At 35.8% G+C, this 23,280-nt stretch overlaps 1 protein-coding gene across 4 annotated transcripts in view; it reads right to left on the reverse strand.

Annotated features, from left to right (window-relative positions):
- Nucleotides 1–23,280, reverse strand: part of Set2 (SET domain containing 2) — a 139,916-nt gene that overhangs the window by 103,744 nt on the left and 12,892 nt on the right. For all 4 annotated transcript variants that reach the window (XM_081757930.1, XM_081757916.1, XM_081757922.1 and 1 more), the window contains exon 2: nt 10,088–11,618. In XM_081757930.1, coding sequence (XP_081614056.1) covers nt 10,088–11,553 — 1,466 coding nt within the window. In that variant the 5' untranslated portion in view covers nt 11,554–11,618. The remainder of the gene's footprint in view (nt 1–10,087; nt 11,619–23,280) is intronic.

Here is a 23,280-nt window from a genome sequence, read left to right on the forward strand (position 1 = left end):
CATTCAGAAAGTAAAAATATCATGTCTATCAGAAAACAAACTCCGACGACACGAACGCTCTATTTTTTTTTTTTTTTTTCTTCCTACACTTTGGTAACTAATTCATACACATCAATCATGAAAAAACAAAACTGCTTCACAGGATGACAAAATCAAAGGGTTCTATACCCTGTTCGGTCTAAGCTCTAAACTGCGATAAACAAAGCTGCGTGAAACTAAATGTCGCTGATTTGTTGTTGGCCTATCGACGCTTGTACTCCTCCACAAAATAGTTCATATGATTGGATTATTACTTTTACTATGAAGCTCCATATAAAACTGATGCGTTGTTATAAATGACAAAAATATAATACGGAGTATCTAATAAAACTGCAATTGAGTGTGGTTAATGAAACAATAGAAGTAAACACTACGCATGCGCAATAATTACGGCGCCAATTCAACTGTGGACGCGTGTTCTGCTTTCAAGCCTGAAAGATGGCTGGCATGAATCCCGGTTCCGCAAGTGTTGGGGTGAATCACCAACAGGGTAAACCTTTACTCACTAAGTAACAATTGTTTACCATCGAAATTCAGATAACGTTTTTTTTTTTTTTTAATCTATCGAGTTTTTTCTTTCTTTTCTGCTGCTGCTGTAAGTATCAGGACAACACGAGACAGTGTTGTCAAAATGCGCGCGTATAATTTCCTCCTCCCCGTGGGGAGTGGGAACGATACATCACTAGCCAATCGTATTTGTGACGAGCGGAAGGATACAAATATTTTGTTTATCGGAGTTTAGAGCTTACACTGAACAAGGAATAGTGAGTTGTGAAAATGCCATATACAGTCATCAACGAAAGAAGGAAAAAAAAAAACTATGAACTAAATAATATGGATATTACTTTTAAATACATAAGTTGTAAAAGAATACTCAATTCTAATTATAAATGTAATATTTCAGTTTTACATACCACGATTATTCCCTGTAGGCTAAAGATGACGGGTGATTATGATAATGAAATATTATGAAGAGAAATGATGGCATGAGAATGTGAAAGAAAATGAGAAAATCTACGGAACGATGCTGTCCACCACAAATTAACATGGGATGAAATCGAACCAAGAATCCTTCGGATAAGAGATGAGCACTCAACCACCCCGATGGCAGAACTTTCTATGTCTTTATGCGATCAGCTTTAGTAAGTCAAAAAAATTTTGCAGGAAATTAAAATAAAAAATGAAGATGATCAGTTTAAGCAGAAGAAACATTTGCGATTGTTAAAAATACGCTTTACGCGACGTGAAAAACAATTCAAACTATATTTATGCGAGTCGTCCGTGCATTGAAGACATCTACACATAACAGTCATGTTTATTACTTTTCTGTTGGCTATTTTTTTTAATCTCTGGCAATTTTTCTGCACAGGCGCGGCAAATTTTCTGCAATCACAGCAGATCCCAGCATCTTCTGCTATGGGATCAACCACTGAGCCACCGTGTCCCTAGTCGTCAATCATAGTTGAAATCCCTCATATCACAAGCCAATACTTCGACTATTTACACGGTATTACCATACGAGAGCTGGACATTTGTAACGCACATAAAGTCTAAATAAAATAGTTTGCTTCTCTATACCTTCAACAGTTCTCTGAAATATACATACATATATATATATATATATATATATATATATATATATATACATATATATATATATATATATATATATATATATATATATATATATATATATATATATATACATATATATATATATATATATATATATATATGTATCATTATTTCTCAGATATACACTCAATTTGAATACAATAGAATTACTACCTCTGTTCCTCTAAAAATAAAAATGTCTACTTTCTTGTTTCTATAGAACGAAATACACACGAGTGTCAATGGTGCAAACTGTGTGTGCGACAAGGAAATTTCAGTTTCGTGTGTACAATTAACATTAATGATTAAACGTTATTTCGAATACAGATTTACGAGCACTGCACGGAAAAAAAAAGTAATTTCTGTGAAAACAAAAAATAACACACTGTTGTCAAAATTGGCTTATTACTTTAGAAAACGAATAACCTATATTAACTAATTGTAGAAGAAATTTTCAATAACTTTATTGTATGATGTTGCAACACTGCTTTCAAGATGGCCATCTTCTAATGCTGCCGTGTCGTGACAAAACGCTGTAACTTTGGCGAAGAAGTTTTGCGAAAATGAGCCTTAAAGTTTTCATCCGAAAATGTGATTTGTATCGTATAGAACCAGTGTATCTTGACTTTGGAAACACGTGGTCACATGTAATGTTACGTAAATGCATGTTGTGTGATTAACTTTGGTGAAAATTGATTGGTTGACTATTATTGCCTAGTTACACTGGTTCTACACGATACAGATCTCATTTTCGGATGAAAACTTTAAGGCTCATTTTCGCAAAACTTTTTCGCCAAAGTTACATCGTTTTGTCACGACACGGCAGAATGGTAATGTTTCTCTTGTCTGTCTGAAAACTTACATTAGGGTAATATTATTACGTTTACATATTCTGTAATGCTAATGTGATGTGTCAAACATAAAACATTCAACTTCAATCATTTTTCATTATTAATATTTACAAAATAATGTTAAAACATATTATTAAAAAATATAAACTTTTGCCTTTGCCATACATGACAGTGAAGAGGTTATGTTTTGTTTGCTACAAAAATACTTTTAAAATTTTGCCTGTTATTGTTTTAAACAGATTATATCATACCTAACAAATGACATTCACATCAATTTCTACTTCCTGAACAGTTTGTACTTAAAGCAATTTTATCTTTTTGGCCCGTACGTCACACGGCTTATATTACTGATCGATAGTATGGTAACTGATTAGTATAGAGAAAGATTTAATTTAACTGCGACAGAACACATGGAATGTCTGAAAATGAACTGATGTTTATTAGGTTTTTGTACGACGATTCAGTATATAAAATATTCATAATTGATTTGTTTGCGATTCTGAACTTTTTTCCGCATTGATACATACTTCAATACTTCTCTGTTAAGGAGACATTACACAGGGGCCGGTCCCCCTTCCCCCTCGCTCTCAATCTGCACCAGTTTATGCAGCTACTGTTTGTTTTATGAGTGTTCGTAATTAAAATGTGCCATCTTTTGTTTTGTTTTAGGACTGATATGGAGTCCGAGACTAAGTGTAAAACATCGGGGGGGAGGGGGGATCCGAGGCTAAGTGTAAAACATCTAGTGCATCACGCATGAAGAAAATGAAACAGAAAAAGCCAGCGACCCTAAAGGGTACTTGTAAACCAGCTGTTAAAAAAAAAAATGGTTTAAAACAAAACAAAAAAAGCACGAAAATGCTTTAAATCGTATGAACTTTATGGTGACGTTTCCACATGCCATATCATCTGCATTAGTTTTATCTCCTTTTCACCTTTCAATCAGGCGTCCCATGTTCAATTCTTGGTCGAACCACAACCATTCTTTCAAGTGTAAACCAAGTAGCGGTTCCGATGTTACTCCCTAATAACCTCGGTATTACATAAGGATGTTAGGCCTAAACACACGAAACGAAACCAAGTTGTATGCCTGAATGTCTGTTGTTTTATTAAGAAGCCACGGTTGCTTAAATATATTGATAAAAATTGCAAAAGTTATCGACTGCCTATGTAGCTTCCAACATTAGCTCGGATTGGGCTTCCAGTTTCAATTTCATTGAATGATATCTAGATACTAAATTTGTAACCCACAAATGTGTTTTCATCAAGATTTTACGAACACTTACACTTTTACGGACATTTTTCGTTTTTTTTTGGCTTAAACCATTTTTTTTTAAACCAGCTAACCCTGACGTCGTCCATAAAATTTTACATGCCAAGCAATAACGGGATTTTCCCAATGGCTAAGGCGGGAGTTTCCCGATCTATATATAATTCTGTATAATGATTTCATTTGTGCAACTGTTTACTTTTTTTGTCCTTCCGAAATGACTCTTGACAATTAACAAGTATGTCAAGATTAGTACAATGTATTTTTATTAGGACTCATTCGCGAGTGAGTCGGCAGACTCTTCGCATTTGTGGACAATTAGTCCCGCTTTCGAGGCCAAATGGAGAACAATTTCTCTCGGATGTAAGCCGAGAAGCGGTTTGCATTCCGCTTTAAGCTTATGTGAACCCTGCCAGCACAACACCTTCTGCATAATAACACGAAGGCGAAACAAAACTTATTTGTGTCCATATGTAATACATTGAGCAAATTATTTAAACCAAAAGAAACTGGTTTAAAATTAAAAAAAAAAAAAAACTTTTTTTTTTTCAATAAAAAGGTTTTTGCCAACCCTGTTGCAAACGGAAAAGGACGGAATAACTGAGCTCAGGAAGAAAAAAATCCCAGATGAATGAAACGCAGAAAGAAGATTGAAGAAATATGAAAAATAGGAAAAGAATTCAAAGAGCCACGCTGAAGGAAAAGAAATCTACAATGATGATAGACAGGGCAGTGTAGTGAGGCAGGACAGATCATCAACTTGATAGTCACCATACAGATGCAAGCATACATTCTTAAAAGTAATGTTTAGAACTATACGTGCACTTCTCTCTCACCAAGAAAACAAAAGGCTGTAGTAGTTACGCTTAGCAAAGCGTGTCAGACTCAGCCTTACAGCAAATGGAGGATTATTTGCATCCAGTTTCCCAAAATGTCGATTATGAGATTATAAGTGTTTTTTTTTTTTTTCTTTCTTTCTTTCTTTCTTCCTTTGCCTAACAGAGTTTACACTTATCCTGGTATGAAAGATGTGTTTAACTGTTTGGAAAGACAATAAAATAAAAATACAAAACTGCAAAAATATTATTTGAATTTTCCAAAGAACCATTTAATATATTTAAAGAAGAGAACCCACATTTCAAAATTCTATAGACTTAGACCACAAAATGTATTGCTACTGCTGAAAGACACCAGCTGAATAATGCAGATACTTAGTACATGAAAACTTTACATTAAAACTCAAAGTACTCAAGACGCCATATTCAAATTACTTATGGGAGACTTATCTCTGGGATAGAAGCCTAACTCTGTACGCTGAGAAAATTCCTGTGATAACTGTATAAATGGGAAAGAAATCATGACGGTCGATTAACACAAAGATAATGGCATATGTGGAGATAAAAAATACACAAAAAAATTGAAAAGGATAAAACAGGCAATGCCAAAAGAGTGTTATAGATTGAATTTGAACGCCACTACTTCATAATGGCAAATGTTCAACACACACAATTTGTTCAGACTCAAACAAAAATGGTAAAGATACTGTCTTTGCGTTTTTAAATTTGTTGTATACTACAATTCTACACACAAATGATACTATTAACTGAAGTCATTCGGAGTGAAGACCTATCATCAGAATTTAAAAACAAATATATGGTAAACCTGTTTCAATTCCTAATATCACAAAACCACAAACAACTCACTTGGAAATATTTCGCAACATCATATGGTAAAGAAACAGCAGATGCTGTAGGTAGAAATATTAAACGCCTTGCTCGGATTGAAGATGATGTCTTAAGGAGGTGTAATTATCCAATTGGAAAGAATTTCGTAGGTTACAAAAACTTAAACACACACACACTGAAGTGATAACTGTTCACGCTTACTACATAGAAGAAATAAGATCTAAAAACCTCTAGAAAAATGTAGTATCAATTGAAGTAACAGAACTCTTCACAATGTCACAACTTCAAATAGTTCTACAAAGAGCAAGAAAAGTGCTGCACTTGCTATGCAAAACATATTTCCAGTAACCACTGAACTAAATTTTAAAAATTGTTCCTGGTAAATTGATATTTGTAATTTATGATGGAACATGGTATAGTGAAGCTACAGAAATCATATCCGATAGTACAGTAAAAATTTCTGTCATGGTATATCTGCTGCTTCACATCATTACAAATGGCCTCAAACTGTTGACTGCATTACGTATAACAGAGGCAAAGTGCTAAAAATGATTTCTCCGCCTGTTGTTAATAGTAGAGGACTTTTCAAGTTTAATGATCCCAAGTTAAAGACTTTCCAACTTTTCCCAATGCATTTTTTTTTTTTTTTCGTAAGCTTTATTTTTCATTTTATACTTAGGCTGGACAAAAGTATTTTCTTTTGTTTCTTTGTAGAGTACACAGAAATATTTTGTTTATTGTTCGGCAACACAGAGTATTTTCGTTTGATTCTGTAATCTATCTACTACATATAGTAAACATACGGCTGTTTGTGCTTTGGAAATCAAGTAATACTGTGATTGGAAAAAAAGTGAGTAAATGCCGTGTGTGACAAGTACGTGACAGCTGTGTCCCGTATTAACAAGGTAAAAACAATGTTTTTAAAAAAAGAATACTATATTTTTTAATATTAATATGCATATAACAGTAGTTATTGTCACTGAACTTAAGAGAAAATAGATCAATAACTCTATTCTTCACTCTTAGCTAAACCTCGAGTTACAAGTACACTCATGTCCAAAATTATTGTCGCATGTCAATAAATATGTTTTCGTAGGAATATAATTTGATAACGAATTAGCCCGGTATTTCTTATAATGTTAGTATGTGTAAAATCGGCAAAGACATGTATGTGGCACATTTGATGTCAAAAGAGCAGTAAATAAGAACAATAAAACGAAAATAAGACTTTCTTGTCCATTTAGCAACATTTTGTTTTACTCATTCTAATTTTCGTATTTATAATTCTTTTCTATGAAATTTACCACAAATATACATTTCCCGATTATACACATAGTATCAGTATTAAAAGTACCCTGCAAAATCATTATCAAGTTATTTTCTTACAAGAAAATAGTTATAGATATGTGACAATTATTTTGGACATGATTGTACATTCGTATACACAGTGGTATACTCACTAACCAGTGCGTGAAATAACTATTTTCCTGACTTCGTTAAACTACTTGCAAGTAAGCATTATTCTATACTCGTAACACTTGACATATAGATAAGTGATAGGATAATTAAATAGTGTTTTCTTCAAACTGCGTTACGAATGTCGAATTTTTATCACATTTTTTTAGCTTTACATATATACAACTGTCCCATACACGACAGTGAATGCTCCTTTAAATGTAAATACAGAATTTAATAAAACCCAACCTATTACGTTTCACAACAATGTTCTAGACTAATTTCAATCCCAAGCAATGGTGACTATAGAAAAACTTAAGACTTTTTCTGTCTGGGGTGACATTCAGAAGTCCTAAAAATATAGGCACTAGACCTAAATTTTAGGACTTCTGCCGCGTCCCCTCTGTCTGTCTGTCTGTCTGTCTGTCTGTCTGTCTGTCTCTCTCTCTCTCTCTCTCTCTCTCTCTATATATATATATATATATATATATATATATATATATATAAGGGTGGCCCAAAAGTAGGTATACACCCGTGCACTGATCAAGTATAACATCCTTTTTATATCAAGTTTATGAATTTATTTACCTCTCCTGTTTAGAGCTTAATGTGTAAGTAAAAGGACATTAAGAACAAATACAGTACAACCCCTCAAATCCGAAGTAATTGGGGCTGAAGTCTGTTCGGATTTCGGGGGGGAGGGGGGTTCGGATTACCCGGGAAATAATATTACGTACTTATTTCGTCACTGAATTGGCGGTAAAACAACGACTGGCGTTAGACAGGGTGGCCCAGTGGTGATTTTTCGTGTGAATCGTAATCCAGTTAACCTAAAATGATTTCGTTGTTTTGGATTTTTTGAAATACGTAAGTAAACGTAAACTATTTCCTATTTTATCTAAACTTAACTGTATTTTATAACGTTTTGAATAAGCATTAAGTCTAAAAATGTTAAAACCTTAAAAAAAATAAAAAAAACTAAATTTATATGATTAAATCTTTTTTTTTTTTTTCATTTTCCAGCTGTAGTTAATTTTTTTCCCTGAGAACGTGTTCGGATTTGCAGGGTTTTCGGATTTCTGGGGTTCGGATTTGACGGGTTGTACTGTAATAATGAAACTAAGTCTATTTGATGGATAACAATAAAAAATGATATAAAATGAAATGAACTGATCAGGACGGTACTGTATACCTACTTTTGGGCCACCCTGTATATGTTAGTGAGACCCCTTTTATTTGGACAGCTATGGTTCCAAGAAAATTAGAGGGGTAGTACAGATATTTGAATGGTAAACAATCATGTACATAATACTATCGTATACCGTACTGTATATATGTGAACATGATATATCTCCGGTGGGAGCTCATGTAGATCGGATCCCACGTTAAGCGTAGGTTCACGTCTCATATAGCCTCGTGTTAAAAGGGATGTTAAACTCAAAGAAAATCAAATAAACTTGATTAGCATTTTAGAATAGTTGATTTTATTTTATTCTATATATATAAACTAACGTACACTGTAGGTGTGCTTATTTGTACATGGAAGCTTCACAAGAAAATTATGATCCGTATTTCACTATGCATTTGCTTTTTTTAAAACTTAACGCCAACATTTATGCATAGAAACGAAGACTATGATAATGAACATAATAGTGGAATGAAGAACGTGAGGGGAAACATGAGAACCCCAAGAAACCTATAATTGTCCACTACAAAGCCCACTTCGCGCGCCTACATCGCTTTTACTTTTTCCATCGCAGAAACCGCCCATACTTTTCATAAAAGGTCTCTACAGTTTAAGATAATGGGGTGTCCACGTTATAGAAGGTTTAAATATACAGAAACAAATAGTTTCGAGAACGTGTTGAAATTATACGGGTGTCCAAGTTGAAAGGTTATACAATATCCTGTAACTAGAAAGGGGGGCGGATTTTGAATCCAAGCAGTGGGAAAGATTCTTAAGACTGAAAAAAATGTATGAAATAGCACAAAAGTGCAATATATTTTTAAGCAAAAAATTTCGTGGAAAGTATTGTACTATATATATATATATATATATATACTACATAAACTGGGTTGGTCATTGTAACAGCAAGCTGTGTAGTATTAGATATACTTTTAAAAATAATAGTATACCTATTTTGTCCTTGTAGTCAGGAAATTCCTGGTTCGACCATCTATTACGAAACCGGATATCACGCGGTTCTATATGTCAATCCTATCATGGGAATTCTTAATAGTCTAGTGTTTCTCTGAGTGCGGAAGGCATCTTTATTTTGAATACGCCACCTTTTACAGTTTACCGTACCCAATTACTTCATTTTCAACTGAGCTGACAGGTATCTCGTCTTTTCTCTAAAATTAAAAAATGAAATAAAATGAATTCTTCAGTTAACGTCCCACGTTTATGTCTATTAGGCTAAGGGAAACTGTGATTAAGGCAAGTAAATGATGGAAGAATTGGTGAAATGAGAATGTGGGAGGAAATGAGAAAACCCCCAGACACGATGCTGTCCACCACAATCTTACTTGGTCGGGGATCGAACCAGGTAACCCCCACAACAGAGATCACAGGTCTATTGAGTCCTCTCTAAAATTAAGTATGGATTCATATTTATTTTTAGATTACCCTTGATCTACGAGAAAAATAAATCATCTAACGTTGTCCAACATGAATGTGTGGCAATTCTCGCTCAGTGCCGATTTTCTTTCCTACCAAATTCCTAATGATATCTATATAATCGTGTTTTTATACGGGCAAACACCTAATATAAGTAAGAACGGTGCGTTCTACTTCACCTATTAATCGAACTGTCGGTACATTTTAAAGATATTTAGTTTTCAGAAATTACAAATCTTAAAAAATAATAATCGTCCTAATGATTTAAAAATGTTTAAAAAAAACTCTCTCTTTCAATATATCTTTATAAATTTCATAAATAAAATTGCGACGATAATCATTATACAGAGGCAATCTTCAACATCATTTATCTTTTCATTCTTATTACGCAAAACAGCTTAAAACAATAAGAATACTGTAGTTCGCTAACCTATCATCTGTCGATTAAATAATATGAACCAAAGAATATGTCTTGTGAGGTTTATGATCAATATTTCTTTGCAATTTAACATGCACACATTTACATATTTTAGTTAAGTTCGGTAAGACTTACCTTCCAGTAAGATAAACATTTTCTACAATGGTTTCGTAAGATTTAAGCTTTTCCTCTGCATCCTCCTCTTCCTCTTTTTCCTTCTTTTCTACTTTGGTCTGGTTTTCTTTCTCTGGTTCTTTCTTGACTTCCACTTCCTCCTCTTCTTCTTTCACTAAATCACACACTGGGGATTCTAGTGGAGTATTCTCTTGGTTTTCAACAATGGGCTCTAATTTGGGAACTGGAGGGATATGAAGCTTCGGGGACATACTTGGGGGAGTTAATCCCAATTCACTATCACTACCTTTATTACCACCCATTTCTAATTCACTTGACCGTCGCCATCTTGATTTCACCTTAACTGGCTTCGAACTACTGTCTTCCACAACGCATGTTAGTGGAGCGTGGGAATTCAAAAATGGAACAGGAGAGCTTGTAGGTGATGAAACATTATTGCAAGCTGTTCCCGCCGTTAATTTTGTTTCACACTTAGGAATACACTCCTTATCTTTCCCAGGAATACACTCCTTTTCTTTCCCATCTTCAATCTCAGATTGAATACACCCTGCGTCACCATTTTCACTGTTTGTCACAATATTCTCGCATTCCTTTACTTCAGGTTCAACATCGGGTTCTTTATACTCCATCTGTGGCGGTGGATCCCTGCCGTTTACAATATTACTACAACTATTATTAAGCTCCTCATGTTTTTCCAACACTACTGGGGGTGCTGGAGCTGGAGCCGGTGCTGGTATTGGATCGGGTTCATCTTCCACTTCCTCTTTTGAGGTTCGTTTTAGTAAATTTAATCTAAGTCTGTTACTTCGTCTGGAACCTAAACTAGAAACTGAACTACTTTCGGATCCCGTTGTATCTGTGCTCCCTGCGCGGTTACGAAAATCTCTTTTTGCTAATGTCTTTTTAATGTTCCTAACTACTTCTTGTTCGGTGTTTTCTGTACAAACAGGAAAGGCGTCCTGTTTCTCAGTCACCGTCCTTTCGGAACATATTCCCGTCCCCGTTGCATTCTCGTGTAGACAATTTTTCACACTTTCTTCCGATTTTATACTGTCCATACTTTCACAATTTTCGCTACCTTCTAACAAACACCGAAATTTGCCGAATTTTTTATGTACCATTTCAGTCGGTGCATTATGAGCGCAGTTCTTCACCCCTGTTATTGACGGATTTGATGCACTACCCACATCATTTACACCATTGATAGTCTGAACGTCAGACAATGTAGTTTGTGAATCTAAGATTAGAATGTCTTGGCTCAAATTCGATTCTTCTGATTCCACAATCGTGTTTGGACACATGTTGGCTGTATCTACAACTACTCCATTCACTTTCTCATTCGGAAACTCATTCTTCTCTTCAGCTACTCCCTTCTGCTTTTTATTTCTCTCTCTTTGGTTGATCTTCGACTTTGCCTTACTCGCCGCTTTCCTTCTTCGAGCCATTATAACCACTGCGTTCACCATGCAGTCTGCCTGCCTACTATTTCTGAATCGACAAGAAACCAGCAGAGACTTCAGTGCGCTTGCATCTGAAAAACAAAGCAAATAAAATCAAGATTAGTTGCAGTGCAAACAATAATGAAAACCAACAAATTACGGATTAACAAAAAATAAAGGAATTATGAACTACAAGGAAGTTTATGCGATGTTTGCAATACTTAAGGCCTAAAAAATTCCACCTAGAAAAGAAAGGGGAAAAAATATTAATCAATGTCAGAATATTTGTAGTAATCTTTTTCATTATAAGTTTAGTCAAGGGCTATGGAATAGCATTTTTCTGGTTTTTGAAGAGTTTACCTGTAAAAACATAACTTTAAAATGAGAGAGAATCGAAACCAAAAATGGAACAACAGATTGCGATCTTGGCCAATAATTACCGTGTAGTTTTTGGATCAGGGGCCACAGAGGTTTTGAACGGCTCCTAAATCGATGCTCGTATTTTCTACGGAATAAACACATCAAACTGAGTTAAATGATAGTTTGGGTTTGGCTACACTATATTAAGTTCTCCAGATATCGGCATACAAGAATTTTTTTTTATTGAAATACATTGGATCTTTTGATCTAATTACACTTAAGGGTCACAGTGGCTCACTGGCAGAGCATTCACCTCTGCTGCGTGGGGTTCTAGGTACGTTTCCAGTTCGCGTCAAGTGGGTTCTGTGGTAGACAAACACCGTGTGTGGGAGGGTTTCTCGGGATTTTCCAGTTCCCTCCCTCTTTCTTCATTTCTCAACACCACCGTCTCCTTTAGCCTATACGGCATAACGTGGGGCGTAAAACAAATATTTTATTTCAAAATTACACTTGAAAACGAAATAATTTTATTTTTTACTTATGAAGAGCAATTGGTGGAATTAGGTTTTAAGGATAAGGTCATTCAAATGTCCTCTATGTGGTGGGAGAAATGGATTACTCTTGACTTATTGAACGAAAACTTCCCCGGACGCATTCTATCGAAAAACAGTGATGTGAATTTGCTCCCCAGATTATGTGATTTCTTCTCCCTGGATTATTAGGATCACGCTAGGAGACCTTGTAAGAACGTAATGTTAGTATGTACGTCCGTTACCCCATACGACACCTTGAACGAATGCGAATTTCTGAATTCATTATCTCACAGCTAGAGCGATTACCTCGGTTGAATTCGTTAATGAAGTAATGGGTAACGATAATTTTAATGGTGGCTATGCATACCACATACATGGAAATATAAACTGAGGTTAAAAGGTAGATTGTTTTTAGATTAGCAGATAATTTTGGATAAACATTAAAAAGTACTGGTGAAGTTAAATCTCACATACTTTGGGTATAAGAAGGCATATAATACTGGCTGTTTCGACTACCAGCACATATTCATCCATAAATGTAGAAGTTCGAGACCCTCTTTAATGTCTTTACAAGAATATTTTCCATTGGGTTATCTGAAGTCTAGTACGGTCTATGAGAATGAGCAATTCGTGAACTTAAAAGGGAATGATGAACGTACTATTGTGAATTTACTGTGCAATATGTAAACAAAATTGGACTCTTAGAATCCGATGCACCCACAAAAGCACAGGAGGATATTTGAACAATATCTTCAAAACATAACACTGATTGCTTTTCACAATAATCATTATCGCTTGTAATTTTCATTGTATCTCATCGTACGTTCTGACGTTATTAAATAATTCTTTAGTAAATTATTCAAATATAAAACGCAACCAAGAACTCAACAACTGATTTATTGACAGTGAATCCAACAGCATGCAGTACGATCTACTGTTAAATTAATGACAACTTTCAAGCTATTTATGGTCTTAACGAATCCCCTCACACTTCCGGTACAGTTCTAATTAGAGCTCGCGCCTGTATGGTTACCGTACATGCCACTGAGTTGATTTTGAGTTTAACGTCCCGTTCAGCAGCGAGGCTATATGAGACGCACTTACTGATTAAAAGGAATCCGAACCACATGAGCTCCCGCCCGGAATACATGCCATTGAGGTGGGAGATTCGGGTTCGATTCTTGACGAAAGTCAAACACGTTTGGATCTTAAGCTGTAGGTTTAGGTCTGTCTCATATTGCCTCGCTGGTGACAGACGTTAAGCTCAATTCGAATCACCCAACCAATCAACAATTCTAAATAAACGGAACCAGTATTACTAATAACAATGTTTACTGTTAAGGAACTATATGCACCCGAAGGATAGGCCAATAGATGTAGTGTCTCTTCTAAGACTTCTGGTCCACTTTAAACAAGTATTATTACCTTTCACATCAGCATACTACTTATATGGTTAAGACGAACAAAGTTGGAACATTTTCATTAACACTGAAGTTCCTTTCGGGTGGAAATTATAAAACTTTCAAAATTTCAATAAACTTTATTTATTTATTTTTTAGTGTCCGACGTTATGCACTGACCTGTGGCTAAGGAGGACGGTGATAAGGAGATTGATGATAATGGTGGAATGAAAAAGTGGGCGGTCATGAAAAAATCCAAAAATATCCATATACGACGCTCTTCCACGAGAAAGCATACTTGGCGGCAGTTGGGATCGAACCAGGGACCCCAAGGGCTAGAGATGAACGCTCTACCACTGAGCCAGTATGAAGTGATGGTGAGGTTAAATTTGCAACTCTTACCGGAATTTCTGAATGTACTACTTGTATTTTACATGGATCTTTTTCACGCACGTAATATATTAGTGGATTTTTATATGCGTATAACGTGAAAAATCTGAAACAGTGCCGCTGAGACATAGCTTTTAAACTTATTTAGCATGCCCAGAGAAAATTTTCTGCTCGAAACAACTAACCGACCTGGTTCAGAAGCCTTATTTTAGTTAAATCATTTACTTGAATTTACGAAAAAAGAAGTAGAACTGGCAACATACAAAGGCCAGTTAATGTTGTTAACGAAGTTAGGTCAATCCAAATATAAAATATTCTGAAACTGAAGCAGCAGTTGGAAGTAATATTTACGTAAAGCCCTAGATAAAGAATAAGATAAATCAAAATATTTCTGTATATTAATTTTACAAGACATTCCTGTTCCCTACATCTAAATTAACAATTCAAATATTTACATAGTGCATTTGATGACTCATCACCACCTCAAATATTTGCAGGAAGATAACGAAGAAAATGGAAATTCCCTTCAAATCCATAGATGCCAACTGATGAAGAGTTCTCCTGGAAAAAACCTCAACTCAAGAAAACACCCAAACGAGTTCTGTCTTAAAATTAGCATTACTTGTTAACATTAATAATGTGAAAATTTATCCAATCTCCCTGCTGGATTAAACAGATATGCTTACAAAAGCAGTGAACCTGAATGCTGAAAAAGGTACCTATCTTATTAGTTCGTGTAATAAGAACATGCAAACATTCATATTAAAAATAATACCATTATCTACAAAACCAATTATAATGTAACTTAATGCTTCCAGCCTCGAAATTACTATTCTTAGATTTCTCTCATCATGCTTGAGACAACGGATGGTATTTTAAATTAACTCAGAGTATGTATGTATTTTCACGCATACGTATAACTGATGTTTGCGGTTTCTTTATGTGACTTGCTGTGATATGTTTCATATATATGCTACAAGGATTGAACGTCTAATGCTTGAACTTCATACGACATATTGGCTTTTACAAAAACGAAAAAGGCCCATGCTCACCCACTTCCTTTCCACTTCAAGGTCATTTATTAATTCAGGGCGAAAAATTTTCGAGCATTAGATCGCCACTAGCGATAGATATTTAGCATTATTTTGTTCGCTATCGAAAAAAATGGCGACCGAACTCTTAGATATGGCTAGTGGATTCAAACCTGAAATTTCCGTGTCCTGATGGTTTAACATGTTATAAAAATCCAAAAGCGTAACGTTCTTTTACACTATACAAATGAATAAATACAAAATCAATAACAAGATCATAAAGCAACAAGAAATGGTATTCGATATCTGATACCATTATTAAAAGTAATTAAAAGAGGGCAAAGTAGAAGACATGAAGAAAAAGAAGAATTGCACTGTCATGTTATATTGCCTTGTTAAGACATGAGAGTTTGAGTTTAAATAAAGAGAAGTTATGGACATTTTGAAATGGATTTAATTGAGATTCATGCTGTAGTCAAGTGGTATGATACAAGTCTTATATTCAGTAAATTTGGACAGCAATTACTCGAAATATTAAAATGAAAAGGGTTCTCAGAGAATATTTTATCAGTCATATAAGCCTGACCAACACTTTCTTAAATAGGAAATTAATTACTTGTCTAAAGATATCAAAGAAAAACTCGAACTGAATAATTACCAAGCAAACCCACGCAAATGCTATCTCATAATTACATTATCTATTTTACTATACTCCAATTTATTATATCTCCACACACTAACATATTAAACAGTGATAACACATTTCGCTGAAATAAAATCAACAAGTGATTATACTATGAAGATTTTCAAGACAACTGAATTTTCCTGTTAAGTGAGGAGCCTCACTTGAGATTACTTCTTTCTGAATATACTTCTAACCACAGAATGTGTGGGCACGAAGTTACTTTCCCCAATATGTCAAGAAATAAAATAAAAAGCTTCGTGACATTCTTTACTGTATTGTCTCCCACCATGTTCAATGCAAAAGTATCACATTGTACAACAAAAGGCACACTCATGTCCAAAATAATAGTCGCATAACTATAACTGTGTTCTTGTTAAGAATATAATTTGATAATGATTTTGCAGGGTACTTTTAATACTGATACTACGTGTATAATCCGGAAATGTACATTTGTGGTAAATTTCACAGGAAAAGAATTATAAATACGAAAATTAGAATGAGTAAAACAAAATGCTGCTAAATGGACAAGAAAGTTTTATTTTCGTTTTATTGTTTTTATTTACTGCTCTTTTGACATCAAATTTGCCACATACATGTCTTTTCCGATTATACACATACTAAAATTATAAGAAATACCGAGAGAATTCGTTATCAAATTATATCCCTACAACAACATATTTATAATAATTTTGGACATGAGTGTACATTCCTAAGCACTGATTTGCAAATATCATGACAGAACCGAGTATTAGCGTCTCCTCTCGAACGACTGTTCGATTAGCTATTTCAAGTAATGCAAAATCCTGCGGTTGCCCGGAAAACGCATTGTCTTTGACAATACTCCATATGGAGAAGTTGCATAGTGTGAGCAATCGAACGGGGTGGGCAATCTGCCGTATCACGACCATTAATCCATTAATTGAGATGATGATCCAAAAAATCCCTTACAAAGTGAGTCAGTGCACCATCACGTTGACATGTGAATTGAATGTTTTCGTAACAGCGACAGCTTTTTTGCAAAATTTGAAGGTACGTGACACCAGTAACAGTTTCTATAAAAATGAACGGTCTTTTCACATGACCACTATAAATACCACCCCAAATAGTGACACCGCGGACGTTTAGCTCTTCTGTTAAATTTCGTGTGGATTGGTATCAATCCAATAAATAGTACATGATGCCTCAAGTCGTCTATTCATGTTTCTCATGGCTTGAAGTCTGCTGTCACCAGGTTTTTGTTGTGTTTCCACCAAGCTTGCAGCATGAAAACACGCTGTTCCTTTGTTAATTTGCGATTCATCTCAACACTTGTACTACTCGGCTAAGTTCATTCAATAAACAACTTTTAAACAAAACACGTATGAGAACGTAGTTACCAGTACCAGGCACATTAAAGGAACACAATTATTCCAGTTCTAGAAAAAAAAAAAATCACTGATAGCCCGCTATTTCCTTTTATTCCTTACTTGTTTTGGAGAGCGATTGCCTACCCTACATATATATATATATATATATATATATATATATTGTATGCACAGTCACTACGTCATACACTAGGAAATAAAAAACTTTTAATCTAAGAACATTCATTCTTGAGGAAATATAACAAATTTATCAATTATTCTGAATCATTTGTTACAAGAAAAATGCCTTGGTATTCCTAGTGTAGTTAGTACTTTTACTTGATTAATCTTTTCTCCGAATAACAAGCTTCAAATACAACTATAAAGTCACTTTATACTGAATAATAATAATAATAATAATAATAATAATAATAAAGCATAGAATCGAAGTTAGCGAGGGCCAATATCAAAGGTACAAGTCCAGTACCGGTAGTTGCCTGGTGGGACCGTAAAAAAGTCACAATGACAGGTATTGGGAATCGAATCAAGAGCATCTCAATTACGATGTAAGAACTTGAACCGTTACTCTGCACTCCTGGTTACCAAATAACACAATAACAAGATTTAAAATAATAGAAATGTACTTCAGTAACAAATTCATGAACCAACCAAACAAAATATCTTACATATATACGAAACTACCACATATATAAGTTAACATTTGAATACTAAGCGAACACCTGAATTGTCCGTAGATAAAACGGTCAGATTAACGGTTATTATCCCAAGTGCGAACATATAAAGGGTGGTCCATAATCTTAGTACAGTGGATTATTTTGGAAACAAACATGATGAAAGCAAATCTGACTAGCGGAGGGCGGACTTGGGTAAAGGAGCTACCGATTGATGCATGCGCGGTGAATGGCAGCCATCCTGGATCAGGGTGTCTACTAAAGTCCTAAAGTGAAATTTCGTGACTTTTTCGTGACCTTTTCTTTACCAAATCAAAAAATTTCCTAAAATTTTCAAGAGCGAATTTGGGTGCGAATTAGGCCGAATTTTCATCCATGCGATAGAAACGTACTTTGCTTGCGATTTGGTAGCGTCTAAAGCTGATCACAGACATTTTTGGTAGTGAACTTGGACGTTTTATAGAACAAAATCTTCCAATCTGTACTTACATTTGAACAGTTAAAAAAAATCGTGACCCAAAAGCTAAATTTCGTGACTTTCATGACCATTTTCTGATTTCGTTACTTTTTCGTGACATTCGTGACCAATAGACACCCTGTGGATCCAGATTAATTTTTCAAATGGAAAAGTAGGCATATGACACATCAATTAACATTTTTTTTTTTCAGGAGAATGCAATCCCGCAAGCAGAAATGCGTTATCATGTCCCGTTCCAAAGATATGACGCCCCAAAGTGCCACCGACAGGATGTGCTTTCACATGTTGCCCGTCCATTGCAACACACAACCGGAGTCCCTTAATCCAGTCCTCCTGAACCCGGAACAACGATGCTATTACAGGCGTCCTGAATACGTCCCTGTAGGTGTGCAACATCCCGAATCTTCTTCTGATACACCAGATGTTTTAAGTGTCCCCATAAAAAAATCCAAGGAAGTGAGGTCCGGCGACCGGGCTGGCCACTCCACAAGGACTCTGCGACCTATCCAACGTCCAGGAAAATGCAGATCCAAGCATTCCCGCACGGGCAGCGCATAGAGCGGTGGGACATTATCTTGCTGAAAGTATCGCGGCAAGGTGGCATCAGGGCGGAGAACAAAAGCAACGGAAACACCAACTCCTGTAACATGTCCAGATATCGGACACCATTTAGGGTACCAGGAACGAATAAGGGTCCTATGATCGGCGTGTTCCATTTGCCACACTACACCATGGTATGAGAAGGGGTAACCCTCTCGAAGGGATTGATCGCATGTGGGTTTGCATCTGACCAATATTGTATGTTCTGGAGATTAACTTCTCCATCCAAATAAAAGTTTGCCTCGTCTGTGAAGAGAACGCTGGCTGGGAAATGCGGATCTCGGTCATATTGTGACAAAACCCAATTGGCGAATTACCCATGCGCCGGTCTGGATCATCCTCTGAAAGGTTGTTAAGCTGCAGCTTGACGGGATGCCACTTGTTCGTATGGAGAATCCTCATCACGGAAGCACGTGGTACGCCTGTTATCGCTGATAGTTGTTTTGTGCTGCGCTTCGGACTTTTCACACTCGCAGCACGCACCATTGTGGATGTCTCCTCATCTGTCGCGGTCCGTGGGGGACCTGACCGTGGTCTTCCGGCAACATTACCAGTTACACAATTTCCTAATGAGGTAGCTAACGGTGTTGTGGCTTATTGCAGGTCTTTCGGGGAGGCGCGCGTTGAAGTCCTGGGCAATCTCACGACTGTTTCTTTCCTCAGACATTAGGATGATTTTAATTCTTTCCTGCTTCGTCAGTACCATCTCGCTCTACCTGGAACGAAAGGAAAACCTGTCAAATTTGGGGCGTTCACGTCTTTCTTGCAGCGTTCGTGCTATGTCGTTCTCCCTGCAAGGAAACAGAAAACTGTCAACTCTGGGGCGTCGTAACATTGGAACGTGGCATGATAAACGCATTTCTGCTTGGGACTGTAGTCTCCTTAAAAAAAAAAAAAAAAAAAAAAAAAAAAAAACTTAATTGATGTGTCACATGCCTACCTTTTTATCTGAAAAAAATAACCCGGATCCAAGATGGCAGTCATTCACCATTCACTCATCAATCGGTAGCTCCTTTATCCAAGTCCACCCTCCGCTAGTCAGATTTGCTTTAATCATGTTTGTTTCCAAAATAATAAACTGTACGAAGATTTATGGACCACCCTGTACTTCAAAAGTGTAATATGGGTAGGAAAATATCAAAACAGTTTGGTATGCTGACGTGTCCATTAAATCTCAATCAATCAATATTTTCCACTAGCAAAAAACTGAACTCTCAAATCAACTGTGAATAGTTCACCGGTAGTCAAGTGGCGATAGTTAGAATATTATTGAACAAATTTAACATTTAATGAAGATATGAAACAGAAGCATCATTTCAGGTTGTGTTTGGGCAGAGTGAAAATTCTCCACCGATAAGTTTCCTTTTTTTTCTTTCCTCATTAGTACTATATACTATTAATATATTTTTGAGTGTGGTATATTAATATATCAAACTCAAAAAAGGGGTCATTTACATACAAAATCATCAGATATTAAATATGATTGCTCGACTATTAGAATTATTTTTTCACCAAAGGTCGCCTTACTAATGACATACTGAGAAAGATTATCAACTTTTTCATTGCGCAATTTTGGATTCAGACTCACTTTTCGCGCATGAAAAAAAGGATCTGCAGTGGTACAGAGAAAGACTGCTGCACAGTTACTACATAACTACACTGCCATAATTGAATTACCTGAATTCATGTCGAATGCAGCGCAGCCTTCCACGTCACCTATCACGAGTCGAGAAAACGCTTAAGACAAAAAAAAAAAAAAAAAAGCAATTTTCTATCTTTTATAGTAATTGTAAAATAACCTTATCAACACCACTGCAAACCTTTACTTTGGCGCACGGCAATGAAGAAATATTATAATCTTTCTCAGCACATCATTAGTAAAGTAATCTTTCGTGAAAAAAAGATTTTAAAAAACACCTGACGATCGAGCAACCCATGCCTGATGATTTGACATGGAATGACCCAAGGACAATTTCCCCTCCTGCCACTCTAAATCATGCCCCTAATGAATTGTTGTTGGGTTGAATTTAACGTCCCGTTCAGCAACGAATCTATATGAGATGTGGACTTACTGATTAACGTGGAATCCGAACCACATGAGCTCCCGCCGGGAATCAAACCCGGGTCTCCCACGCCAAATGTGAGTACGCTAACCGCTTAGACAAGAAGCTCATGACCCTAATGGAATATTAACGGGAAATAACAGTAAGGAATAACAACAGACCTTAGGAAGAATAAGAATAGTGTATATTAATATTACAGGTCGTTAAATAAAATAGGTCGAAAAAGATTTAACAAGTGTTTCTACTAAAAGTATTGTACAAGACAGGGGCATCAACATTTATAATAATAATAATAATAATAATAATAATAATAATAATAATAATAATTGAAGTGTTCCAATGAGTGATTGGGTTTTAATGATGACATCAGCACCAAGGCTATTTGTCCTCATCAAGAAATAGTCAATACATGCACTTCATAAAGAGACGTCGACAACACAAAATCAATAAAAAAAAAGTACGATTTCTACTACAGCTAAATACAATTTTTAAAAAATGTTATCAAGAATAAAACAAAGGCCATGAAAAAGCTAAAACGTTAAATAAGAAAACAGGAAACTTCACAAAAAAAAACTCGTAAAATCCTAAAATAAATGCCTCACTGAACGTTAACCATTTCAATCTCAAGAATAAATGCGAGAAAGTTATTAAAATCGAAAACGCAAAAAATGTGAGTACGGAGAAAATCATCTGCGTGAAACGGAAAACAAAAGAAAAGGCGCTTCCGACTGTCTTATTGGGATATGGTAGAAAGCGGTAGAAGGTAAAAGAGGGTCAGAAGTTGCCATTTATAAATGACATTCAATAGGACATCATGTACTTCAAAATTCAAATGAGGTAAATTAGCACTGTGGTACATAGAAGCTTTCAAATTTGCGTCACATGACCTGCGAGTGGTAGCAGAATACTTATGGTTAGGATGATGAGTTAGTTCCATAAACTTTTAATGTTGTTTTCTAGCATTACGGGTGAGTACAAAATTATGCATAGGCCTGTAACTAAAAAAGGACACAGAGCAATTAGCCTGCATTTTTCTAACGTATCGTACCCAGTATTGAAAAGCAGAAGTAACTGAAATATACGTTACCAGTATACCTAAATATTCCTTTGACTTCCTCTTTGCGAATTATCACCACCGAGCAAATATTTATACAATAGCGAAATTTAAGACGATATTTTACAGTACCATATTTAAGCACCGACCTCTCTGACATACTTTGCCATGATAAAATTCAATCTCGGCACCTCAATATTTTATCCAATAAATGGCTATAAGAAAACTGAGAACATAACCAACTTAAATTAGTACAAACCAGACGATCAATGCAAACTTGGTACTCTTGTATGATCTGATTTTCAGTTTAGCGCCCCTTTCAGCAGAGAGGCTATATAAAACGTGGACTTACATGGATCCGAACCACAAGAGCTATCGTTGGGAATCGAACCCAGGTCTCTCATGCTAACCGCTTAGCCACAAGGAAGCTCAGTACTTTTCAGTGAAGTTCAGACGTCAAACGGATTTCATTTCTGCAAATTTTAGCTCATTTCCAATTATAGATAATTAATTCTTCATAGTGTATTCCGGTTTATATTCAGGCCCATGCATTTTCATCCTAGTAATGATTCCATCAGAATTTATATGACCATGGATTTTGGTCCCATTAATTGGTGGAACTATTAAATGGAATCTCCTGTGTATAAGCGTAGGTACGAAAAACGTGAAAATCGACATTTATATCGAGCACTCCTCGCTCATCTAGTGACTACCTCACGCGCTTCAGGCGCATTTGTCCCGGGTTGGATTCCGGTGAAAGGCCCTGAACACATAGTTCGGGTTCCACCTTAAACTGTGGGTCAACGTTACATAGGCTATAACCCAGCTACTGAAAAGGCCACTAAACTTCAACACACAATCACTTATAAAAGGAGTCCGCCGTCCCCTCTCCAAAGCAAAATTTGAAATGACGCTATTGTCTATCAACGAAACAAAGCCTTAAATGGACCTTAACAACGAAAGCATTTTCCTAGACTGAGTCAATCGCAAAGAAAGAAAAAAAAAATGTTTTTGTAGCTGCGCTTCAAATCCTAATGTAGCAGCAGGGCATACAAAACATGATCGACTATTAAAGCGAAGTAACCATCACTCGAACCTGTGTAGAAGCACTGTACTCCCAGCAGG

This window comes from Thermobia domestica, chromosome 1, assembly GCF_964235325.1.
Source record: "Thermobia domestica chromosome 1, izTheDome1.hap1.1, whole genome shotgun sequence".
In the NCBI taxonomy this organism is placed as follows: Eukaryota; Metazoa; Arthropoda; class Insecta; order Zygentoma; family Lepismatidae; genus Thermobia; species Thermobia domestica.